General features: G+C 43.5%; 1 protein-coding gene across 1 annotated transcript in view; it reads left to right on the top strand.

The window, feature by feature from the left end:
* Positions 1-24,980, top strand: part of slc16a4 (solute carrier family 16 member 4) — an 81,023-nt gene that overhangs the window by 16,635 nt on the left and 39,408 nt on the right. Inside the window, exons 3-7 of the mRNA XM_021616945.3 lie at positions 18,999-19,143; positions 19,501-19,633; positions 19,960-20,103; positions 20,629-20,790; positions 20,970-21,665. Of these exons, the coding sequence (XP_021472620.3) occupies positions 18,999-19,143; positions 19,501-19,633; positions 19,960-20,103; positions 20,629-20,790; positions 20,970-21,665 (1,280 nt within the window). The remainder of the gene's footprint in view (positions 1-18,998; positions 19,144-19,500; positions 19,634-19,959; positions 20,104-20,628; positions 20,791-20,969; positions 21,666-24,980) is intronic.

Here is a 24,980-nt window from a genome sequence, read left to right on the forward strand (position 1 = left end):
CCTGAAATGTGGCAAAAGGTCGCAAAGTTCAAGGGGGCCGAATACTTTCGCAAGGCACTGTAGCCCTTCTTACATCAGCTGATATCTCAAAGTGCTGTACAGAAACCCAGCCTAAAACCCCAAACAGTAAGCAATGCAGGTGTAGAAGCACAGTGGCTAGGAAAAACCAAAATCTAGGAAGAAACCTAGACAGGAACCAGGCTCTGAGTGGGGTGGCCAGTCCTCTTCTGGCTGTGCAGAATGGAGATTATAACAGAACATGGCCAAGATGTCCAAATGTTCATAAATAACCAGCATGGTCAAATAATAATAATCACAGTAGTTGTCGAGGGTGCAACAGGTCAGCACCTCAGGAGTACATGTCAGTTGGCTTTTCATAGCAGATCATTATGAGTATCTCTACCGCTCCTGCTGTCTCTAGAGAGTTGAAAACAGCAGGTCTGGAACAGGTAGCACGTCCGGTGAACAGGTCAGGGTTCCATAGCCGCAGGCAGAACAGTTGAAACTGGAGCAGCAGCACGGCCAGGTGAACTGGGGACAACAAGGAGTCATCATGCCAGGTAGTCCTGAAGCATGTTTCTAGGGCTCAGGTCCTCTGAGAGAGAGAGAGAGAAAGAGAAAGAGAGAATTAGAGAGAGCATACTTAAATTCACACAGGACACCGGATAAGACAGGAGAAGTACTCCAGATATAATAGATTGACCCTAGCCCCCGACACATAAACTACTGCAGCATAAATACTGGAGGCTGAGAAAGGAGGGGTCAGGAGACACTGTGGCCCCGTCCGATGATACCCCCGGACAGAGCCAAACAGGCAGGATATAACCACGCCCACAGCCCCCACACTACTAGAGGGATATCTTCAACCACCAACTTACAATCCTGAGACAAGGCCGAGTATAGCCCACAAAGATCTCCGCCACGGCACAACCCAAGAGGGGGCGCCAACCCAGACAGGAAGACCACGTCAGTGACTCAACCCACTCAAGTGGCTCACCCCTCCTAGGGACGGCATGAACGAGCACCAGTAAGCCAGTGACTCAGTCCCTGTATTTGGGTTAGAGGCAGAGAATCCCAGTGGAGAGAGGAGAACCGGCCAGGCAGAAACAGCGAGGGCGGTTCGTTGCTCCAGTGCCTTTTCCGTTCACCTTCACACTCCTGGGCCAGACTACACTCAATCATAGGACCTACTGAAGAGATGAGTCTTCAATAAAGACTTAAAGGTTGAGACCGAGTCTGCGTCTCTCACATGGGTAGGCAGACCATTCCATAAAAATGTAGCTCTATAGGAGAAAGCCCTGCCTCCAGCTATTTGATTAGAAATTCTAGTGACAATTAGCAGGCCTGCGGCTTGTGACCGTAGCGTACGTGTAGGTATGTACGGCAGGACCAAATCGGAAAGATAGGTAGGAGCAAGCCCATGTAATGCTTTGTAGGTTAACAGTAAAACCTTGAAATCAGGCCTTGTCTTACAGGAAGCCAGTGTAGGGAGGCTAGCACTGGAGTAATATGATCAAATCTTTTGGGATTTTCAGGATTCTAGCAGCCATATTTAGCACTAACTGAAGTTTAGTGCTTTATCCGGGTAGCCGGAAAGTAGAGCATTGCAGTAGTCTAACCTAGAAGTGACAAAAGCATGGATGAATTTTTCTGCATCATTTTTGGACAGAACATTTTTGCAATGTTACGTAGATGGAAAAAAGCTGTCCTTGAAACAGTCTTGATATGTTCGTCAAAAGAGAGATCAGGGTCCAGAGTAACGCCGAGGTCCTTCACAGTTTTGTTTGAGACGACTGTACAACCATCAAGATTAATTGTCAGATTCAACAGAAGAATCAGTCCAGAACTTGTCCGTGCAGACTAATTTGGGTTTTCAATCTCTCCAAAAGAATGTGGTGATTGATGGTATCAAAAGCAGCACTAAGGTCTAGGAGCCTGAGGACAGATGCAGAGCCTCGGTCTGACGCCATTAAAAGGTAATTTTCCACCTTCACAAGTGCAGTCTCAGTGCTATGATGGGGTCTGAAACCAGACTGAAGCATTTTGTATACATTGTTTGTCTTCAGGAAGCCAGTGAGTTGCTGCGCAACAGTTTTTTCAATTTTTTTTGAGAGGAATGGGAGATTCGATATAGGCCGATTAGTTTTTTAGATTTTCTGGGTCAAGGTTTGGCTTTTTCAAGAGAGGCTTTATTACTGCCACTTTTAGTGAGTTTGGTACACATCTGATGGATAGAGAGACGTGTATTATGTTCAACATAGGAGGGCCAAGCACAGGAAGCAGCTCTTTCAGTAGTTTAGTTGGAATAGGGAATAGTTGGAATAGTATGCAGCTTGGTTTAGAGGCCATGATTGTTTTCATCATTGTGTCAAGAGATATAGTACTAAAACACTTGAGTGTCTCTCTTGATCCTAGGTCCTGGCAGAGTTGTGCAGACTCAAGACAACTGAGCTTTGGAGAAATACGCAGATTAAAAGAGAAGTCCGTAATTTGCTTTCTAATGATCATGATCTTTTCCTCAAAGAAGTTCATGAATTTATTACTGCTGAAGTGAAAAGCCATCCTCTCTTGGGGAATGCTGCTTTTTAGTTAGCTTTGCGACAGTATCAAAAATACATTTTGGATTGTTCTTATTTTTCTCAATTAAGTTGGAAAAATAGGATGATCGAGCATCAATGAGGACTCTTCGATACTGCACGATACTCTCTTTCCAAGCTAGTCGGAAGAGTTCCAGTTTGGTGTGGCGCCATTTTCTAACTAGAAGATCATAGAAAATCCCAGGACATAGTGTCTATAATACTGTAAGGGGTTCTTCTACATAGAAGATCATAGGAAATCCCAGGACATAATAATACTGTAAGGGGTTATTCTTCATAGATCATAGGGAATCCCAGGATATAGTGTCTATAATACTGTAATTAGCTCACATAGTTGCTGTCACAAATTACAAACTCACTGACTAGTTGGATATTAATTTCCCACTGAGCAAACAATTTATGTACTTATAGCATTCTTTAGATTCATTTGTATCAGGTTTTTGCTTGGTGAACCAGCTACAGGACTGTTTCGCTAGCACAGTCTGTAATATGTTTCGGGATTCATCCGATGGCTTTGAGGACTTTAGTTTCCGGCTTCATTAATAAGTGCATCGACAACGTCGTCCCTACGGTGACCGTATGTACATATCCCAGAGGCCATGGAGTAAAGGCAACATCTGCACTAAGCTAAAGGCTAGAGCTGCAGCTTCCAAAGGGCGGGACACTAATCCGGCCGCTTATAAGAAATCCCGCTACATCCTCCTCCGAACCATCAAACAGGCAGTGTCAATTCAGGACTTTGATCGAATCCTACTACACCAACTCTGACACAGATGTGGCAGGGCTTGCAAACTATCACAGAGAGCAAAGGGAAACCCAGCCGTGAGCTGCACAGTGACGCGAGCCTACCAGACGAGCTAAATGCCTTCTATGCTCGCTTCAAGGCAATTTATTTTTAACATTGATTTATTTCACATTTATTTAACCAGGTAGGCTGAGTTGAGAACAAGTTCTAATTTACAACTGCGACCTGGCCAAGATAAAGCAAAGCAGTTCGACACATACAACAACACAGAGTTACACATGGAGTAAAACAAACATACAGTCAACAATACAGTAGAAAAACAAGTCTATATACAATGTGTGCAAATGAGGTGAGATAAGGGAGGTAAAGGCAAAAAGGACATGGTGGCGATGTAAATACAAAAATAAACACTGGAAAGGTAGATGTGCAGTAGATGAATGTGCAAAGTAGAAGTACTGGGGTGCAAAGGAGCAAGATAAATAAATAAATACAGTAGGGGATTAGGTAGTTGTTTGGGCTATTTACAGATGGGCTATGTGCAGTGATCTGTGAGCTGCTCTGACAGCTGGTGCTTAAAGCTAGTGAGGGAGATGAGTGTCTCCAGTTTCAGTCATTTTTGTAATTTGTTCCAGTCATTGGCAGCAGAGAACTGGAAGGAGAGGCGGCCAAAGGAGGAATTGGCTTTGGGGGTGACCAGAGAGATATACCTGCTGGAGCGCGTGCTACGGGTAGGTGCTGCTATGGTGACCAGCAAGCTGAGAGAAGGCGGGGCTTTACCTAGCAAGGTCTTGTAGATGACCTGGAACCAGTGGGTTTGGTGACAAGTATGAAGCGAGGGCCAGCCAACGAGAGCATACAGGTCGCAGTGGTGGGTAGTATATGGGGAGGTTGAACAGGCTAGTAATAGGGGTTGCAACAATTTCGGCAGATAATTTTAGAAAGAGATGGTCCAGATTGTCTAGCCCGGCTGGTTTGTAGGGGTCCAGATTTTGCAGCTCTTTCAGAACATCAGCTATCTGGATTTGGGTGAAGGAGAAGTGGGGGAGGATTGGGCGGGTTGCTGTGGGGAGCACAGGGCTGTTGACCGGGGTAGGGGTAGCCAGGTGGAAAGCATGGCCAGCCGTAGAAAAATGCTTAGTGAAATTCTCAATTATGGTGGATTTATCGGTGGTGACAGAGTTTCCTATCCTCGGTGCAGTGGGCAGCTGAGAGGAGGTGCTCTTATTCTCCATGGACTTTACAGTGTCCCAGAACTTTTTTTAAATTTAATTTTAAATGTATTTTTTACCCCTTTTTCGTGGTATCCAATTGTTGTAGTAGCTACTATCTTGTCTCATCGCTACAACTCCCGTACGGGCTCGGGAGAGACGAAGGTTGAAAGTCATGCGTCCTCCGATATACAACCCAACCAAGCCGCACTGCTTCTTAACACAGCGCACATCCAACCCGGAAGCCAGCCGCACCAATGTGTCGGAGGAAACACTGTCCACCTGGCAACCTTGGTTAGCGCGCACTGCGCCCGGCCCGCCACAGGAGTCGCTGGTGCGCGATGAGACAAGGACATCCCTACCGACCAAGCCCTCCCTAACCCGGACAACGCTATGCCAATTCTGCGTCGCCCCACGGACCTCCCGGTTGCGGCCAGTTACGACAGAGCCTGGGCGCGAACCCAGAGTCTCTGATGGCACAGCTGGCGCTGCAGTACAGCACCCTTAACCACTGCGCCACCCGGGAGGCCCTTGTCCCAGAACTTTTGTGAGTTTGTGTTGCAGGAAGCAAATTTCTGCTTGAAAAAGCTAGCCTTGGCTTTCCTAACTTCCCTGAAAAGTTGCATATCACGGGGGCTGTTCGGTGCTAATGCAGAACAACCACAGGATGTTTTTGTGCTGGTCAAGGGTAGTCAGGTCTGGAGAGAACCAAGGGCTATATCTGCTCCTGGTTCTAAATTTCTTGAATGGGGCATGCTTATTTAAGATTAAGGCAGAGTTGCAAAGAAAAAGCCATATCTCAGACTGGCCAATAAAAAGAAAAGATTAAGATGGGCAAAAGAACACAGAACACTGGACAGAGGAATTCTGCGTAAAAGGCCAACATCACGGAGTCGCCTCTTCACTGTTGACGTTGAGACTGGTGTTTTGCGGGTACTATTTAATGAAGCTGCTAGTTGAGGACTTGTGAGGCGTCTGTTTCTCAAACTAGACACTCTAATGTACTTGTCCTCTTGCAACATATTCCGCCATTCATTTATAATGTTTAGTTACGGAAATGTTTATAATTCATTAAATATAATATACATTCATACCATTCTCATTCTCCAAGTGGGAATGTTGTTTGGAGAGCTCACAAACAGCACAACTTTTGGTTTATTTAATTGCATTTACCAGTTTAATGTCAATTTACTGTCAGTTTACTGTCTGTTTACTGTCAAATTACTGTCAGTTTACTGTCAAATTACTGTCGGTTTACTGTCAATTTACTGTCAATTTACCGTCAGTTTACTGTCAAATTACTGTCGGTTTACTGTTAATTTACTGTCAATTTACCGTCAGTTTACTGTCTGTTTGCTGTCAGTTTACAGTCAAATTACTGTCGGTTTACTGTCAATTTACTGTCAATTTACCGTCAGTTTACTGTCTGTTTGCTTTCAGTTTACTGTCAAATTACTGTCAGTTTACTGGGAATTTCTTCATTGTGTTTCTTTGGGGAGTATGTGTCTGTTTAATGTTGTCTGAACACATGCTTTAGCATGCATAGATATACAGTACCTGGCCTGTGCGCCAAGAATAGGTGTGGCCAAGTGCCTGTTTGCGGTTACTTTAGTTCAAGGTTGGGTAACTCATGGAGAGGCTGTATCTGAGCCTGGTAGACCCCACTTGTGCTTTATTGGTTCAAACAGGTTTTGCCTGATGAGACTTTTTCTTTTGAATGTTGACATTTCAAAGACAGAACTTCGTATATGCACTTGTAACATAATCTTTGAAACACCAGCACTGTGTAAACACTCATTTCCACCTCTACCTGCCTGCCTCCTGCTGAATCATTGTCCTCACGACTACTAGAAGGCTACAGAGATAGGTGACAGAGATAGGCGACAGATTTCGTGGCAACCTGTCACTTCAAAAGCACGCACAATCTCGGAAATTTGAGCATTTGAACTTTGTGTTTATGATGGCGTAGCGTGATATAAGCAGAATTTAATGCAATTTCAATGCAAGAACCCCACAAATATTTGCCTCCTCGCTGACTTCAACTGCCCACTTAGTCACTTTATTTGTGATAATAAAATGATGATGCGCATCGTAACCATATATACAGCTTTAGGCAGTTAGCTCACAGTGGTATGGCTCCGGACAGTTAGCCCACAGTGGTAAGGCTCCGGACAGTTAGCTCACAGTGGTAAGTCTCTGGACAGTTAGCCCACAGTGGTAAGGCTCTGGACAGTTAGCTCACAGTGGTAAGACAGTTAGCTCACAGTGGTAAGGCTCTGGACAGTTAGCTCACAGTGGTAAGGCTCTGGACAGTTAGCTCACAGTTGTATGGCTCCGGAGAGTTAGCTCACAGTGGTAAGGCTCCAGACAGTTAGCTCACAGTGGTAAAGCTCCAGACAGTTAGCTCACAGTGGTAAAGCTCCAGACAGTTAGCTCACAGTGGTAAGGCTCCAGACAGTTAGCTCACAGTGGTAAGGCTCCGGACAGTTAGCCCACAGTGTTAACGCACTGAGTTGCTGACATCTTTTGCCAACTTGCAGTGTAAACTCGAATCCCACATTTAGCACAAAACACATTTTTGTAATGTGCATTTATTGCAGTATTGTGTTGGGAAGAAAAGTGTAATCATCCCCTTGAACATTTTTGATTAGGGCTCAATTCAATCCAACCTGCATCACAGTGTGTCACGCCCGGATCTGTTTCACCTGTCCTTGTGCTTGTATCCACCCCCTCCAGGTGTCGCCCATCTTCCCCATTATCCCCTAGGTACTTATAACTGTGTTCTCTGTTTGTCTGTTGCCAGTTCGTCTTGTTTGTTAAGTCAACCAGCGTTGTGTTTCTCAGCTCCTGCTTTTCCCCAGTCTCTCTTTTCTCGCCCTCCTGGTTTAGACCCTTTCCTGTCCTGACTCTATGCCCACCTGCCTGACCACTCTGCCTGCCCCTGCCCCTGAGCCTGAGCCTACCTGCCATCTGGTACCTTTGCCCCTACTCTGGATTACGACCTCTGCCTGCCTTGACCTGTCGTTTGCCTACCCCTGTTGTTGTAATCAACATTGTTACTTCAACACAGTCTGCACGTGGGTCTTACCTGAAACGTGATACAGTATTTAAGCAGTATTTATTTTTTCAATTGTCAAATTAACACACAAATTGGTCTTGGGGGTAGGGTACTGTTTAAAAAACTACCAGGTATGCTTTGTTGAACACTGAGCTGTAGTCAATGAACATCATTCTCACATATGTGTTCCTTTTGTCCAGGTGGGAAAGGGCAGTGTGGAGTGTGATTGAGAATGCGTCATCTGTAGATCTGTTGGGGCGGTATGGGAATTGGCGTGGGTCTAGAGTTTCCGGGATGAGGGTGTTGATGTCATGAGTCATGACCAGCCTTTCAAAGCATTGCATGACTACAGATGTGAGTGCTACTACTCACAGTAGTTATTTAAACAGGTTACCTTGGCGTTCTTGGGCACAGGGACTATGGTGGTCAGCTTGAAACATGTTGGTATTACAGACTGGGTCAGGGAAAGGTTGAAAATGTCAGTGAAGACACTAGCCAGCTGGTCAGCGCATGCTCTGAGTACACATTCTGGTAATCAGTATGAACATTAACCTGTTTAAAGGTCTTACATCGGCTACAGAGAGCGTGACCATACAGTCATCCGGAACAGCTGGTGCTTTCATGCATGGCTCAGTGTTGCTTGCTTGCCATCTTCCGGCTAGCTGAAGAGTTCCATCAGCCACTCCTGGGCTACAATCACCTATCTGGACCCGTTTTACTGCCGGTGTGGAGCCCCACCAGGCCTTCACGACTGGTCTACCGACGTTATCTGCCCGAGGGGGTTATTCAACTGGCCCCTCCGTCGCGACGTAACCTGAACGCCCATCTGCTAACTGCGGACCGCTAATCGTTAGCTGTCTAGAGCATATCGGCTGCTAGCTGAATAGGTCCATCGGACAATTTTCTTGGGCCACTATAACTATAACTATTTTGTCAATTGGATTGGTCCCCTCTACCACACGGAACCCCACTAATCTACCAACGGAAATCTTCAATTTCCAGCTAAAATAGTCATTTATATCATTAACAATGTCTACACTGTATTTCTGATCAATTTTATGTTATTTTAAATGGACAAAAGATGTGCTTTTCTTTCATAAACAAGGACATTTCTAAGTGATCCTAAACTTTTGAATGGTAGTGTATGTTTAGGTATAATATCCAGGATATGTATTTTCATGAATATAGAATATACGTATTTTCATATTGAGAGATACAGTGCCTAGTCAAAGTCGACCACTCAACACCTATTGGAAAGCTATTCTGTTGTGTCTTTGGCATAAGCATTTGTGTAATTGTCTCGCTGAAAAAATAAAACTATTCCAGAGTTATGTTTTCAAAAGACTGAGACGTGTTTTACTTTACATTTTTACCTGGGTTTCACTCCTTTCATATTTATTTTGATCCCGACAATCTCCCCAGTCCCTGCAGATGACAAGCATACCCATGACATGATGCTGCCACCATAATAATTGAAAATGCAGAGGGTTTCACAGATATTTTTTTATTTTACCTTTATTTAACTAGGCAAGTCAGTTAAGAACAAAATCTTATTTTCAATGATGGCCTAGGAACAGTGGGTTAACTGCCTGTTCAGGGGCAGAACGACAGATTTGTACTTTGTCAGCTCAGGGATTCGAACTTGCAACCTTTCGGTTACTAGTCCAATGCTCTAACCACTCGGCTACCCTGCCGCCCCAAACCTGTATTTTTTAATTTAGGCCGAAAAGTTGTTCTTAATTATCCCAATAATATTAGTACACTATTCACATCAGTATACTATAAACACCACACACATCGGTACACAATACACATCATTACATTATGCAAATCAGTAAACTATATACACTATACACTAGAGGTCGACCGATTATGATTTTTCAACACCGATACCGATTATTGGATGATCGAACAAAAAAGCCGATACCGATTAATCGGCCGATTTTTATATATATATTTGTAATAATGACAATTACAACAATACCGAATGAACACTTTTATTTTAACTTAATATAATACATAAATAAAATCAATTTAGTCTCAAATAAATCATGAAACATGTTAAATTTGGTTTAAATAATGCAAAAACAAAGTGTTGAGGAAGAAAGTAAAAGTGCAAAATGTGCTATGTAAAATAGCTAACGTTTAGGTTCCTTGCTCAGAACATGAGAACATGTGAATGCTGGTGGTTCCTTTTAACATGAGTCTTCAATATTCCCAGGTAAGAAGTTTTAGGTTCTAGTTATTATAGGACTATTTCCCTCTATACCATTTGTATTTAATATACCTTGCCTAATCTCGGGAGTTAATAGGCTTGGTCATAAACAGCACACTGCTTGAAGCATTGCAAAGAGCTGCTGGCAAACGCAGTAAAGTGCTGTTTGAATGAATGCTTAAGAGCCTGCTGCTGCCTACCACCGCTCAGTCAGACTGCTCTATCAAATCATAGACTTAATTATAATAACACACAGAAATACGAGTCTTAGGTCATTATTATGGTCAAATCCGGAAACTATCATTTAGAAAACAAAACATTTATTCTTTCAGTGAAATACGGAACCGTTCCGTATTTAATCTAACGGGTGGCATCCATAAGTCTAAATATTGCTGTTACATTGCACAACCTTCAATGTTATGTCATAATTACGTAAACATTTTGGCAAATTAGTTCTCAACGAGCCAGGGGACCCAAACTGTTGCATATACCCTGACTCTGCGTGCAATGAACACAAGAGAAGTGACACAATTTCCCTAGTTTAATATTGCCTGCTAACATGAATTTATTTTAACTAAATATGTCGGTTTAAAAATATATACTTCTGTGTATTGATTTTAAGAAAGGCATTGATGTTTATGGTTAGGTACATTCGTGCAACGATTGTGCTTTTTTCGCAAATGCGCTTTTGTTAAATTATCCCCCTTTTTGCGAAGTTGGCTGTTTTTGTTAGGAAGAAACGGTCTTCACACAGTTCGCAACGAGCCAGGCGGCCCAAACTGCTGCATATACCCTGACTCTGTTGCACAGAACGCAAGAGAAGTGACACAATTTCCCTAGTTAAAATAAATGAATGTTATCAGGCAATATTAGCTAAATATGCAGGTTTAAGAATATATAATTGTGTATTGATTCTAAGAAAGGCGTTGATGTTTATGGTTAGGTAGACATTGGGGCAACGACTGCTTTTTTTTACGAATGCGCTTGTTAAATCACCCGTTTGGCGAAGTAGGCTGTGATTCAATGATAAATTAACAGGCACCGCATCGATTACACAGGACAAACTAGAGTAATATCATCAACCTTGTGTAGTTAACTAGTGATTATGTAAAGATTGATTGTTTTTTATAAGATATGTTTAATGCTAGCTAGCACCTTACCTTGGCTCCTTGCTACAATCGCATAACAGGTAGTCAGCCGGCCACGCAGTGCTGAGTGCAATGTAATCGGCCATGATCGCTGTCCAAAAATGCAGATTACCGATTGTTATGAAAACTTGAAATCGTCCCTTCTACTACACACATCAGTACAATATATACACTATACAGATCACTACACTATACACATCTGTACACTATACACATCAGTACACTATACACATATGTACACTATACACATCTGTACACTACACACATCAGTACACCACACACATCAGTAAGTTATATACACTACACACATCAGTACACTATATACATTAGTACACTATACACATCAGTACACTATACACATCAGTACACTATACACATCAGTACACTATATACATTAGTACACTATACACATCAGTACACTATACACATCAGTACACTATATACATCAGTACACTATACACATCAGTACACCATATACACTATATGCATCAGTACACTATATACACATCAGTACACCATATACAGTATAAACATCACTACACTGTCAACTACAATAGATAGACAGAGGTCGTGCACCTTTCCACTGAGACTCACGTCCAACTCTCACTGAATGTCCTCACAGATGAACAGATAATCCACTCTAACTCAACTTTTGTCCTGGAAGCCAGTTCCACTGCGTGTTTTCATTGTTCCCCTCTAATCAGGGACTGATTTAGACCTGGGACACCAGGTGTGTGCAAATTCATTATTAGGTAAAACAGAAAACCAGCACCGTCTGGAACTCCTAGGGTAATATTTGAATACACCTGAGATAAACCATTGATCTTTAGCACAATCTTTACCCTGCAATACCATTCAATGCATTTAGATCCTATTGTCATGTATGGCCTTGTATGTCTGGCTGTCCATTCGTGTGGAATATATTTCAGTGTTGCACGATGCAAAGTATCATCCGAGGACAGCAGAGGAATTGTGGTGAGTCATAGATAGGGGAGCAAAAACTTGGGTAACTGCCCGAAAATGCTCATGTTTTCCAGTATACCTTCTGGCGAAAAAGGATTCTGGAGTTCCTGTACATTCCCTTGTGATTCCGGGACATTCCGGGACTCTTCCACCTATCAATGTACTGATTTGAATGTCCCTCTTTGACCTCTGTCCTTAGTCCTTCGCTGTATCAGCAATCAATGAAGTGTGGAATATGTTGCAATGTGTTGGTGGTTGTAGAAGAGGATATATATTTTACTTGAAGACATGCAGACTCTTGCAGCACTTACAGAGAGAATTGTTTATTGATGATACGGGATCTGCAAGCAATGTCTAACAGAGATGTTTAACAGAAGAAAAAAAAGCTATCAGTCAATGTAGTTGCTGGGAACTAGGATAGGCTGGCAGTATTCTTGGAAATTGTGTTTGTCCTTCAAATGCTTTCAAATCAAATCAAATTGTGTTTGTCACATGCGCCGTATACAACAATGAAATGCTAACGTACAAGCCCTTAACCAACAATGCAGTTTTAAAAAAGATAACAAAAAATAAAAGTAACAAATAAAGTAGTAAAATAACAATAGTGAGGCTATATACAGGGTGTACCGGTACAGAGTCAATGTGCGGGGGCACCGGTTAGTCAAGGTAATTGAGGTAATATGTACATGTAGGTAGCGTTATTAAAGTGACTATGCATAGATAATAACAGAGAGTAGCAGCAGCGTAAAAGAGTGTGGGGTGGGGGGGGGGGGGGGGCAATGCAAATAGTCTGGGTAGCCATTTGATTAGATGTTAAGGAGTCTTATAGCTTGGGGGTAGAATCTGTTTTAGGAGCCTCTTTGACCTAGACTTGGCGCTCTGGTACCGCTTGCCATGCGGTAGCAGAGAGAACAGTCTATGACTGGGGTGGCTGGAGTCTTTGACAATTTTTAGGGCCTTCCTCTGGCACCTGGAACCAGTACCTTCCAAGTCTGTTTCCATGTGAAGGCGTTTTTACACGGAAATAAAATATAAACTCAACATGTAAAGTGTTGGTCCCATGTTTCATGAGCTGAAATAAAATATCCCCAAATGCACAAAAAGCTTATTTCTCTCAGATGTAGTACACAAATTTGTTTACATCCTTGTTAGTGAGCATAATCCATCCACCTGACAGGTGTGGCATATCAAGAAGATGATTAAACAGCATGATCAATACACAGGTGCACCTTCTGCTGGGGACAATAAAAGGCCACTCTAAAATGTGCAGTTCTGTCACGCAACACAATGCCTCAGATGTCTCAAGTTTTTGAGGGAGCGTGCAATTGGTATGCTGACTGCAGGAATCTCCACCAAAGCTGTTGCAAGAGAACTGAATATCCATTCCTCCAGTACATCCATCTGGCCTCACATCCATCTGGCCTCACAACCACAGAGCATGTGCAACCACTCCAGCCCAGGACCTCCAAATCCGGCTTCTTCCCCTTTAGGATTGTCTGAGACCAGCCACCCGGAGAGCTGATGAAACTGTGAGTTTGCACAACCGAATAATTTCTGCACATACTGTCAGAAACCGTCTCGGGGAAGCTCATCTGCGTGCTGGTTGTCCTTGACCTGACTGCAGTTTGACGTCGTAATCGATATCAAATCAAATTAAATATTATTGGTCACATATACATGGTTAGCAGATGTTATTGCGAGTGTAGCGAAATGCTTGTGCTTCTAGTTCCGACAGTGCAATAATATCTAACAAGTAATCAAACAATTCCCCAACAACTACCTAATACACACAAAGCTGTTTTTCAGTCTCTCGGTCCCAGCTTTATGCACCTGTACTGACCTCACCTTCTGGATGGTAGCGGGGTGAACAGGCAATGGCTCGGGTGGTTGTTGTCCTTGATGATCTTTTTGGCCTTCCTGTGACAACGGGTGCTGTGGCCTGGAGGGCATGTAGTTTGCCCCCGGTGATGCGTTGTGCAGACCGCACCACCCTCTGGAGAGCCCTGCGGTTGTGGGCGGTGCAGTTGCCGTACCAGGCGGTGATACAGCCCGACAGGACGCTCTCAATTGTGCATCTATAAAAGTTTGTGAGGGTTTTAGGTGACAAGACACATTTCTTCAGCCTCCTGAGGTTGAAGAGGCGTTGTTGCGGACAATGAACACAATTGCATTTTGAATTCACAAAGATTATCCAGCAACTTCACACAGCCATTGAAGAGGAGTGGGACAACATTCCACAGACCACAAGCAATATCGGATCAACTCCATCCATCAACTCCATGTCGCGCGGTATGAGGAAATGCTGGTCACATTGTTGCACATTGTTGCGGGGCTTCCATTCAGCCACAAGCATTAGTGAGGTTGGCCACTGATGGTGGGCAATTAGGTCTGGCTTACAGCCGGCGTTCCAATTCATCCTAAAGGTGTTCGATGGGGTTGAGGTCAGGGTTCTGTGCAGACCAGTCAAGTTCTTCCACAACGATCTCAACAAATAATTTATGTGTGGACCTTGCTTAGTGCACGGGGCATTGTAATACTGAAACAGGAAAGGGCCTTCCCCAAACTGTTGCCACAAAGTTGGAAGCACAGAGTCATCTAGAAAGTCATTGTATGCTGTAGTGTTAAGATTTCCCTTCAAATCAAATCAAATCAAATTTATTTATATAGCCCTTCGTACATCAGCTGATATCTCAGTGCTGTACAGAAACCCAGCCTAAAACCCCAAACAGCAAGCAATGCAGGTGTAGAAGCACGATGGCTAGGAAAAACTCCCTAGAAAGGCCAAAACCTAGGAAGAAACCTAAAAAGGAACCAGGCTATGTGGGGTGGCCAGTCCTCTTCTGGCTGTGCCGGGTGGAGATTATAACAGAACATGGCCAAGATGTTCAAATGTTCATAAATGACCAGCATGGTCGAATAATAATAAGGCAGAACAGTTGAAACTGGAGCAGCAGCACGGCCAGGTGGACTGGGGACAGCAAGGAGTCATCGTGTCAGGTAGTCCTGGGGCATGGTCCTAGGCCTCAGGTCCTCCGAGAGAGAGAAAGAAAGAGAGAAGGAGAGAATTAGAGATCGCACACTTAGATTCACACAGGACACCGAATAGGACAGGAGAAGTACTCCAGATATAACAAACTGACCCTAGCCCCCCGACACATAAACTACTGCAGCATAAATACTGGAGGCTGAGACAGGAGGGGTCAGGAGACACTGTGGCCCCATCCGAGGACACCCCCTTCACTTGAACTAAGGGGCCTGAACCATGAAAACCAGCCCCAGACCATTATTCCTCCTCCATCACTTTACAGTTGGCATTGTGCATTCAGGCAGGTAGCGTTCTCCTGGCATCCGCCAAACCTAGATTTGTCCATTGGACTGCCAGATGGTGGTGTGATTCATCATTCCACTGCTCCAGAGTCCAATGGCGTCGAGCTTTATACCACTCCAGCTGACGCTTGGCATCTGGTGATCTTAGGCTTGTGTGCGGCTGGTCGGCCATGGAAACCCATTTCATGAAGCTTCCGTCTAACAGTTCTTGTGCTGACGTTTCTTCCAGAGGCATAACGTTTCTTCAGCACTCAGCGGTCCTGTTCTGTAAGCTTGTGTGGCCTAAAGTATAACATATGGATACGGTTTACTTTGACAGTATTGCCATGTTATATTTTACTTTGACAGTGTTGCCATGTTATGGTTTACTTTGACAGTGTTGCCATGTTACGGTTTACTTTGACAGTGTTGCCATGTTACGGTTTACCCTGACAGTGTTGCCATGTTATGGTTTACTTTGACAGTGTTGTCATGATACGGTTTACTTTGACAGTGTTGCCATGTTATGGTTTACTTTGACAGTGTTGCCATGTTACGGTTTACTTTGACAGTGTTGCCATGTTACGGTTTACCCTGACAGTGTTGCCATGTTACGGTTTACTTTGACAGTGTTGTCATGATACGGTTTACTTTGACAGTGTTGCCATGTTACGGTTTACTTTGACAGTGTTGCCATGTTACAGTTTACTTTGACAGTGTTGCCATGTTACGGTTTACAGTGTTGCCATGTTACGGTTTACTTTGACAGTGTTGCCATGTTACGGTTTACTTTGACAGTGTTGCCATGTTATGGTTTACTTTGTCAGTGTTGCCATGTTACGGTTTACAGTGTTGCCATGTTACGGTTTACTTTGTCAGTGTTGCCATGTTACAGTTTACTTTGACAGTGTTGCCATGTTACGGTTTACTTTGACAGTGTTGCCATGTTATGGTTTACTTTGACAGTGTTGCCATGTTATGGTTTACTTTGACAGTGTTGCCATGTTACGGTTTACTTTGACAGTGTTGTCATGTTACGGTTTACTTTGACAGTGTTGTCATGATACGGTTTACCTAGACAGTGTTGCCATGTTACGGTTTACTTTGACAGTGTTGCCATGTTATGGTTTACTTTGACAGTGTTGCCATGTTACGGTTTACTTTGACAGTGTTGCCATGTTATGGTTTACTTTGACAGTGTTGCCATGTTACGGTTTACTTTGACAGTGTTGCCATGTTACGGTTTACTTTGACAGTGTTGTCATGATACGGTTTACTTTGACAGTGTTGCCATGTTACGGTTTACTTTGACAGTGTTGCCATGTTACGGTTTACTTTGACAGTGTTGCCATGTTATGGTTTACTTTGACAGTGTTGCCATGTTACGGTTTACTTTGACAGTGTTGCCATGTTACGGTTTACAGTGTTGCCATGTTACGGTTTACTTTGACAGTGTTGCCATGTTACGGTTTACTTTGACAGTGTTGCCATGTTATGGTTTACTTTGTCAGTGTTGCCATGTTACGGTTTACAGTGTTGCCATGTTACGGTTTACTTTGTCAGTGTTGCCATGTTACAGTTTACTTTGACAGCGTTGCCATGTTACGGTTTACTTTGACAGTGTTGCCATGTTATGGTTTACTTTGACAGTGTTGCCATGTTATGGTTTACTTTGACAGTGTTGCCATGTTACGGTTTACTTTGACAGTGTTGTCATGATACGGTTTACTTTGACAGTGTTGCCATGTTACGGTTTACTTTGACAGTGTTGCCATGTTATGGTTTACTTTGACAGTGTTGCCATGTTACGGTTTACTTTGACAGTGTTGCCATGTTACGGTTTACTTTGACAGTGTTGTCATGATACGGTTTACTTTGACAGTGTTGCCATGTTACGGTTTACTTTGACAGTGTTGCCATGTTATGGTTTACTTTGACAGTGTTGCCATGTTACGGTTTACTTTGACAGTGTTGCCATGTTATGGTTTACTTTGACAGTGTTGCCATGTTACGGTTTACTTTGACAGTGTTGCCATGTTACGGTTTACAGTGTTGCCATGTTACGGTTTACTTTGACAGTGTTGCCATGTTACGGTTTACTTTGACAGTGTTGCCATGTTATGGTTTACTTTGTCAGTGTTGCCATGTTACGGTTTACAGTGTTGCCATGTTACGGTTTACTTTGACAGTGTTGCCATGTTACGGTTTACTTTGACAGTGTTGCCATGTTATGGTTTACTTTGTCAGTGTTGCCATGTTACGGTTTACAGTGTTGCCATGTTACGGTTTACTTTGACAGTGTTGCCATGTTACAGTTTACTTTGACAGTGTTGCCATGTTACGGTTTACTTTGACAGTGTTGCCATGTTACGGTTTACAGTGTTGCCATGTTATGGTTTACTTTGACAGTGTTGCCATGTTACAGCTTACTTTGACAGTGTTGCCATGTTACGGTTTACTTTGACGGTGTTGCCATGTTATGGTTTACTTTGACAGTGTTGCCATGTTACGGTTTACTTTGACAGTGTTGCCATGTTACGGTTTACTTTGACAGTGTTGCCATGTTACGGTTTACAGTGTTGCCATGTTATGGTTTACTTTGACAGTGTTGCCATGTTACAGTTTACTTTGACAGTGTTGCCATGTTACGGTTTACTTTGACAGTGTTGCCATGTTATGGTTTACTTTGACAGTGTTGCCATGTTACGGTTTACTTTGACAGTGTTGCCATGTTACGGTTTACAGTGTTGCCATGTTACGGTTTACTTTGACAGTGTTGCCATGTTACGGTTTACTTTGACAGTGTTGCCATGTTACGGTTTACCCTGACAGTGTTGCCGAACATGTACACAGCCAATCTGTAAATAGCACACCCAACTACCTCATCCCATATTGTTATTTATCTTCTTGCTCTTTTGCAACCCCAGTATCTCTACTTGCACATCATCATCTACACATCTATCACTCCAGTGTTAATGCTAAATTGTAATTATTTTGCCTCTATGGCCTATTTATTGCCTTACATCCCTACTCTTCTGCATTTGCACACACTGTACATAGATTTTTCTATTGTGTTATTGACTGTACGTTTGTTTATGTGTAACTCTGTGTTGTTGTTTTTGTGGCACTACTTTGCTTTATCTTGGCCAGGTCGCAGTTGTAAATGAGAACTAGTTCTCAACTGGCCTACCTGGTTAAATAAAGGTGAATTAAAAATATAAATAAAAAACATGTTACAGTTTACTTTGAAAGTATTATATATGGATATAGTGTACTTGGAAAGTATTATATATGGATATGAAAGTATTATATATGGATATGGTGTACATTGAAAGTATTATATATGGATATGAAAGTATTATATATGGATATGGTGTACTTTGAAAGTACTACATATGGATATGACAGTACTACATATGGATATGAAAGTATTATATATGGATATGAATGTATTATATATGGATATGGTGTACTTTCAAAGTATTATATATGGATATGAAAGTATTATATATGGATATGAAAGTATTATATGTGGATATGGTGTACTTTGAAAATATTACATATGGATATGAAAGTATTACATATGGATATGGTGTACTTTCAAAGTATTATATATGGATATGAAAGTATTATATATGGATATGGTGTACTTTCAAAGTATTATATATAGATATGAAAGTATTATATATGGATATGAAAGTACTACATATGGATATGGTGTACTTTGAAAGTGTTGCATTGTTGTGGTTTGTTTGCAGCGAGCCCAAGGCTGCCAAGGTTAACCTGTTCAGGAGAAGTAATACCTGTATGAAGACCGAGGATGAGAAGAAAGGGAAGGAGATCCAATATGAAGACCCCCCGGACGGTGGCTGGGGCTGGATGGTCGTACTTCACTGCTTCCTGGTACGGATTCTTCTTTCCTCCATCTTCGGGTGTTTTTTGGGAGGTTTACGAAATGTTTGTCTATTAGACACGTTTCTAGCATTTCTTGAAATAATTGTTGATATGTTATGCAATTACACAAGGTTGTGGTCCATTTGGAAAATGAACCAAATTCCTATTCCAGCATTGAAGTGAATTTGAATTGTGGTGTACTGTACTTCCTGAATTGAAAAGGAATTGACCCCAACCCTGCATGGTTGTAGTGTGGCAGACCATGTGCTCACATGTTGCTTTGTGTGTGTGTGTGTGTGTTTGTGCCTGCATGCGTCTGTCTGCCTGCCTATCTGTGTACCTCCCTCCGTCGGTCTATGCCTCCAGGTGAATGTGCTGGTGATGGGGACCCTAAAAAGTTTTGGGATCTTCTTCGTGGCGTTCCAGGATGAGTTCGGAGGGTCAGCAGAGAGTATCAGCTGGATCGGCTCCATCATGTCTAGCCTGCGGCTCTCAGGAGGTCAGAGTTCACATGACAGGAAAACATTCAGACTACAACTGTGTGTGTGTGTGTGTGTGTGTGTGTGGAAGTCATATTTGTTTGCGTGTGTGTATGTGTCTCGCTCAAGGTCAGAGTTCACATGAAATCAAAGTCTGACCACATCACTCGTCCGTCAGGGGTCTGCGGTCTGGGTCTGCGGTCTGGGGTCTGGCTCTTGTGTTGCATCGCCTTAACCACTGACAAGATCTGACACCTGTCTTTCTAACTAAGAACTTAGTGGATGGATGGATGAATGAACAAATTATGGGACACATTTTCAAATGTATCTGTTTGTTCCTGTGTAGGTCCCTTGGCCTCTGTAGCTTGTGCGAAGTTGGGTAACAGAGTGACCTCTATAGCCGGGGCTGTGCTGGTCAGTGTTGGCTTCCTCATGAGTATCTTTGCCACCAGCGTGGTATTCCTCTATATCAGCATGGGGCTGATTGTAGGTAAGCTAACAAGTTAAAAGAGGTTAAAGGTTAAAGTGCAGCCGCTAGCCGTGCTACATAGCAAAGTAGCCCTGGGTCCTAAGTCTTAATTTGTATACTTGCAAGTATTTTGTCTTGAGGTATTTGATATACTAGAACTGAGGGGTTTATCTGTCTAGCGTTTGTATTTTGTTGAGAAATCACAGGTTTCTAATGAATAATTCTGAATCATAAGTATATGATTAAGCAATAAGGCACAGGGGGGTGTGATATATGGCCAATATACCACGGCTAAGGGCTGTTCTTAGGCAGGACGCAACGCACAGTGTCTGGACACAGCACTTAGCCGTGGTATAATGACCATGTCACAAACTCCTGAGGTGCCTTATTGCTATTATAAACTGGTTACCAACGTAATTAGAGCAGTAAATGTTTTGTCATACCCGTGGGTATACAGTCTGATATTCCACGGCTTTCAGCCAATCAGCATTCAGGGCTTGAACCACCCAGTTTATGATCATAAACATATCATGTATCCCCTCTCAGGCCTTGGTTTTGCGCTCCTGTACCAAGCCACCTCAGTTGTCACGGCAACATATTTCCGTAAGAGGTTAGCGACGGCATACTCCATCGGAAGGTCTGGGATGGGCTTGACCTTCGCCCTCGCCCCCTTCACTCAGCTGCTGCTGGAAAAGTATGCCTGGCAAGGTACTGACACACAGACAGACACACACACTATGTCTGTTGGTGTGTGGGAAGTATTTAATGATTCATCATTTAATGATGTGAAAATTATGTATATTTCTCTGTCTGTCACACGTCTACTGTATGCTTATTTTAGATTGACCCTGTAAAGAGCCTGTAAAGAGCCTTTGTTATTTCCACAGGAGCTCTGCTGATCCTGGGAGGCCTGATGTTGAACCTGGTGGCCTCTGGGATGCTGCTAAGACCCATCCACGTGAAGCCCGCACCACCCCCTTCCTCATCCTCATCGTCATTCATCCAAAAAAGCCCTCTGATAGGTCCAGAGAAGGAAAATAACTGCTCTCAGAATGGATGCTGCCTTAACGGATCCACGCCGTTAACCAATGGCATCGCCAAATCAGACTCTTCCTTTTCCATTCCTCCACCCCTCCGCTGGGACGCTGAGACCCAAGAGAAGGCCACGACCCATGGGCTGGGTCAGAGCAACCACAGCCACCCACCTCCACCAAACCCTGAACTGACCAAACGTGTCCAGAACAGGCAGGTGAACGGGAACGTTCAGGAGCAGTCCCCCACCACGCCACTCACAGACACCCCCAGTCCTGTGGAACAGAACGGTACCATTAGCATAAACGGTTCCGCTGTGGTTGGGTTCTCCTCGCCGAACGGCACCACCACCGTGGACGACCCTATCCCACCATTCGTGAAAAACCGAGTCCTGGACTTCTCCCTGTTAAAGAACCCCTTCTTCTGCATCTATACCTGGTCCCTGGTGTTTAGCCAGCTGGCTTACTTCATCCCTTACTTCCACCTGTCTGCCCGGGCCAGGAACCTGGGCATCGACGCCATGGACGCTTCCTTCATCATCTCTGTGGCAGGTTAGTTTCACCTGGTCAAATTTATAAATCAACCTACAGGCAGAATTTTGTGTGACACTTGTATTTTGAGAGTCCAACATAGGTGTTGAGTTTTAGTAGATGAGACAGGAATAATGTATTTTATTTGAACCAGACCCTCATTTGTCAATAAAATATATACATCCAATTGAACACTGATCAATTGACAATCAGTCTGGAAAGCTAAACTCTTAGAAAAAAAGGTTTGGTTGTCCACTTAGGAGAACCCTTTTTGTTTCCCTCTTCTCTAAATGGTTCTACTTGGAACCAAAAGGGTTCTACTTGGAACCAAAAGGGTTCTACTTGGAACCAAAAGGGTTCTACTTGGAACCAAAAGGGTTCTACTTGGAACCAAAAGGGTTCTACTTGGAACCAAAAGGGTTCTACTTGGAACCAAAAGGGTTCTACTTGGAACCAAAAGGGTTCTACTTGGAACCAAAAGGGTTCTACTTGGAACCAAAAGGGTTCTACCTGGAACCAAAAGGGTTCTACTTGGAACCAAAAGGGTTCTACTTGGAACCAAAAGGGTTCTACCTGGAACCAAAAGGGTTCTACTTGGAACCACCAACAAGTGTTATTCAAATGATTTTCCTAGGGCGACAGCCAAAGAACCCTTTTAGGTTATAGTTAACTGCTTTTTTCCAAGAGTGCAGTAATAGAATCATGGGCAGGGGGTTCGACTATTCCTCTTCTGAATGTAATCTACTGTAGCTTAACATCTATTTTTTTCAGTCTACTTAGTCAGAGGTAGAACCAGGCAACTTACTTTTCTTTGCAGTGCTGTGGTAGGGCAGCTTTTGTTTTAGAAGTGATGAAAAAAAGTCCTAATTTAGCTTTAGCTAGGGTATGAATTATGTATGAGTACTGTAGAAGCTCAGAACCTGCAGTAGTTTTACAGCTCAGACTCAGACCCTGCAGTAGTTTTACAGCTCAGACTCAGACCCCGCAGTAGTTTTACAGCTCAGACTCAGACCCCGCAGTAGTTTTACAGCTCAGACTCAGACCCCGCAGTAGTTTTACAGCTCAGACTCAGACCCCGCAGTAGTTTTACAGCTCAGACTCAGACCCCGCAGTAGTTTTACAGCTCAGACTCAGACCCCGCAGTAGTTTTACAGCTCAGACTCAGACCCCGCAGTAGTTTTACAGCTCAGACTCAGACCCCGCAGTAGTTTTACAGCTCAGACTCAGACCCTGCAGTAGTTTGACAGCTCAGACTCAGACCCCGCAGTAGTTTTACAGCTCAGACTCAGACCCTAGCTGCAGTGGTCTTACGTAACACATGCCCTTATATAAAACCTGAACTTTGGCCCAGTGGCCCAAGCCGTGGGGTTCAGCTCAGTAGTATTCCCATTGATGAGGCTGAGGCCACTCTGTATGAAAACCAGGCATGCATCCCAAATAGCACCCTAGTTCCTATATACGGCCCTGGTAAAAAACTAGTGCACTAAATAGGTAATAGTGTTCCATTTAGGGAGCACTCCAATAATAACATATCTCTCGGCCAGCCCAGTCCGTACGCTTCTACACACATGCATACTGTAGTTAAAACCGGGTGGTTAAACATACTTCATGAATTATCGAATCACACCTGTGGTGAATGTGGTACTGAGTTGTGGAGTGGTGAATATGGTACTGAGTGGTGAATATGGTACTGAGTTGTGGAGTGGTGAATATGGTACTGAGTTATGGAGTGGTGAATGTGGTACAGTGTTATGGAGTGGTGAATATGGTACTGAGTTGTGGAGTGGTGAATGTGGTACTGAGTTGTGGAGTGGTGAATGTGGTACTGAGTTGTGGAGTGGTGAATATGGTACTGAGTTGTGGAGTGGTGAATATGGTACTGAGTTGTGGAGTGGTGAATGTGGTACTGAGTTGTGGAGTGGTGAATGTGGTACTGAGTTGTGGAGTGGTGAATGTGGTACTGAGTTGTGGAGTGGTGAATGTGGTACTGAGTTGTGGAGTGGTGAATATGGTACTGAGTTGTGGAGTGGTGAATGTGGTACAGTGTTATGGAGTGGTGAGTGTGGTACTGAGTTATGGAGTGGTGAATGTGGTACTGAGTTGTGGAGTGGTGAATGTGGTACTGAGTTGTGGAGTGGTGAATATGGTACTGAGTTGTGGAGTGGTGAATGTGGTACTGAGTTGTGGAGTGGTGAATATGGTACTGAGTTGTGGAGTGGTGAATATGGTACTGAGTTGTGGAGTGGTGAATATGGTACTGAGTTGTGGAGTGGTGAATATGGTACTGAGTGGTGAATATGGTACTGAGTGGTGAATGTGGTACTGAGTGATGGAGTGGTGAATGTGGTACTGAGTTATGGAGTGGTGAATGTGGTACTGAGTTGTGGAGTGGTGAATGTGGTACTGAGTTGTGGAGTGGTGAATGTGGTACTGCATCCCAAATAGCACCCTAGTTCCTATATACGGCCCTGGTAAAAAACTGGTGCACTAAATAGGTAATAGTGTTCCATTTAGGGAGCACTCCAATAATAACATATCTCTCGGCCAGCCCAGTCCGTACGCTTCTACACACATGCATACTGTAGTTAAAACCGGGTGGTTAAACATACTTCATGAATTATCGAATCACACCTGTGGTGAATGTGGTACTGAGTTGTGGAGTGGTGAATATGGTACTGAGTGGTGAATATGGTACTGAGTGGTGAATATGGTACTGAGTTGTGGAGTGGTGAATATGGTACTGAGTTATGGAGTGGTGAATGTGGTACAGTGTTGTGGAGTGGTGAATGTGGTACTGAGTTGTGGAGTGGTGAATGTGGTACTGAGTTGTGGAGTGGTGAATGTGGTACTGAGTTGTGGAGTGGTGAATGTGGTACTGAGTTGTGGAGTGGTGAATGTGGTACTGAGTTGTGGAGTGGTGAATGTGGTACTGAGTTGTGGAGTGGTGAATGTGGTACTGAGTTGTGGAGTGGTGAATGTGGTACAGTGTTATGGAGTGGTGAGTGTGGTACTGAGTTATGGAGTGGTGAATGTGGTACTGGGTTGTGGAGTGGTGAATGTGGTACTGAGTTGTGGAGTGGTGAATATGGTACTGAGTTGTGGAGTGGTGAATGTGGTACTGAGTTGTGGAGTGGTGAATATGGTACTGAGTTGTGGAGTGGTGAATATGGTACTGAGTTGTGGAGTGGTGAATATGGTACTGAGTTGTGGAGTGGTGAATATGGTACTGAGTGGTGAATATGGTACTGAGTGGTGAATGTGGTACTGAGTGATGGAGTGGTGAATGTGGTACTGAGTTATGGAGTGGTGAATGTGGTACTGAGTTGTGGAGTGGTG

Source organism: Oncorhynchus mykiss, chromosome 9 (genome assembly GCF_057628025.1).
Source record: "Oncorhynchus mykiss isolate SJ-2025 chromosome 9, ASM5762802v1, whole genome shotgun sequence".
NCBI classification, from domain to species: Eukaryota; Metazoa; Chordata; class Actinopteri; order Salmoniformes; family Salmonidae; genus Oncorhynchus; species Oncorhynchus mykiss.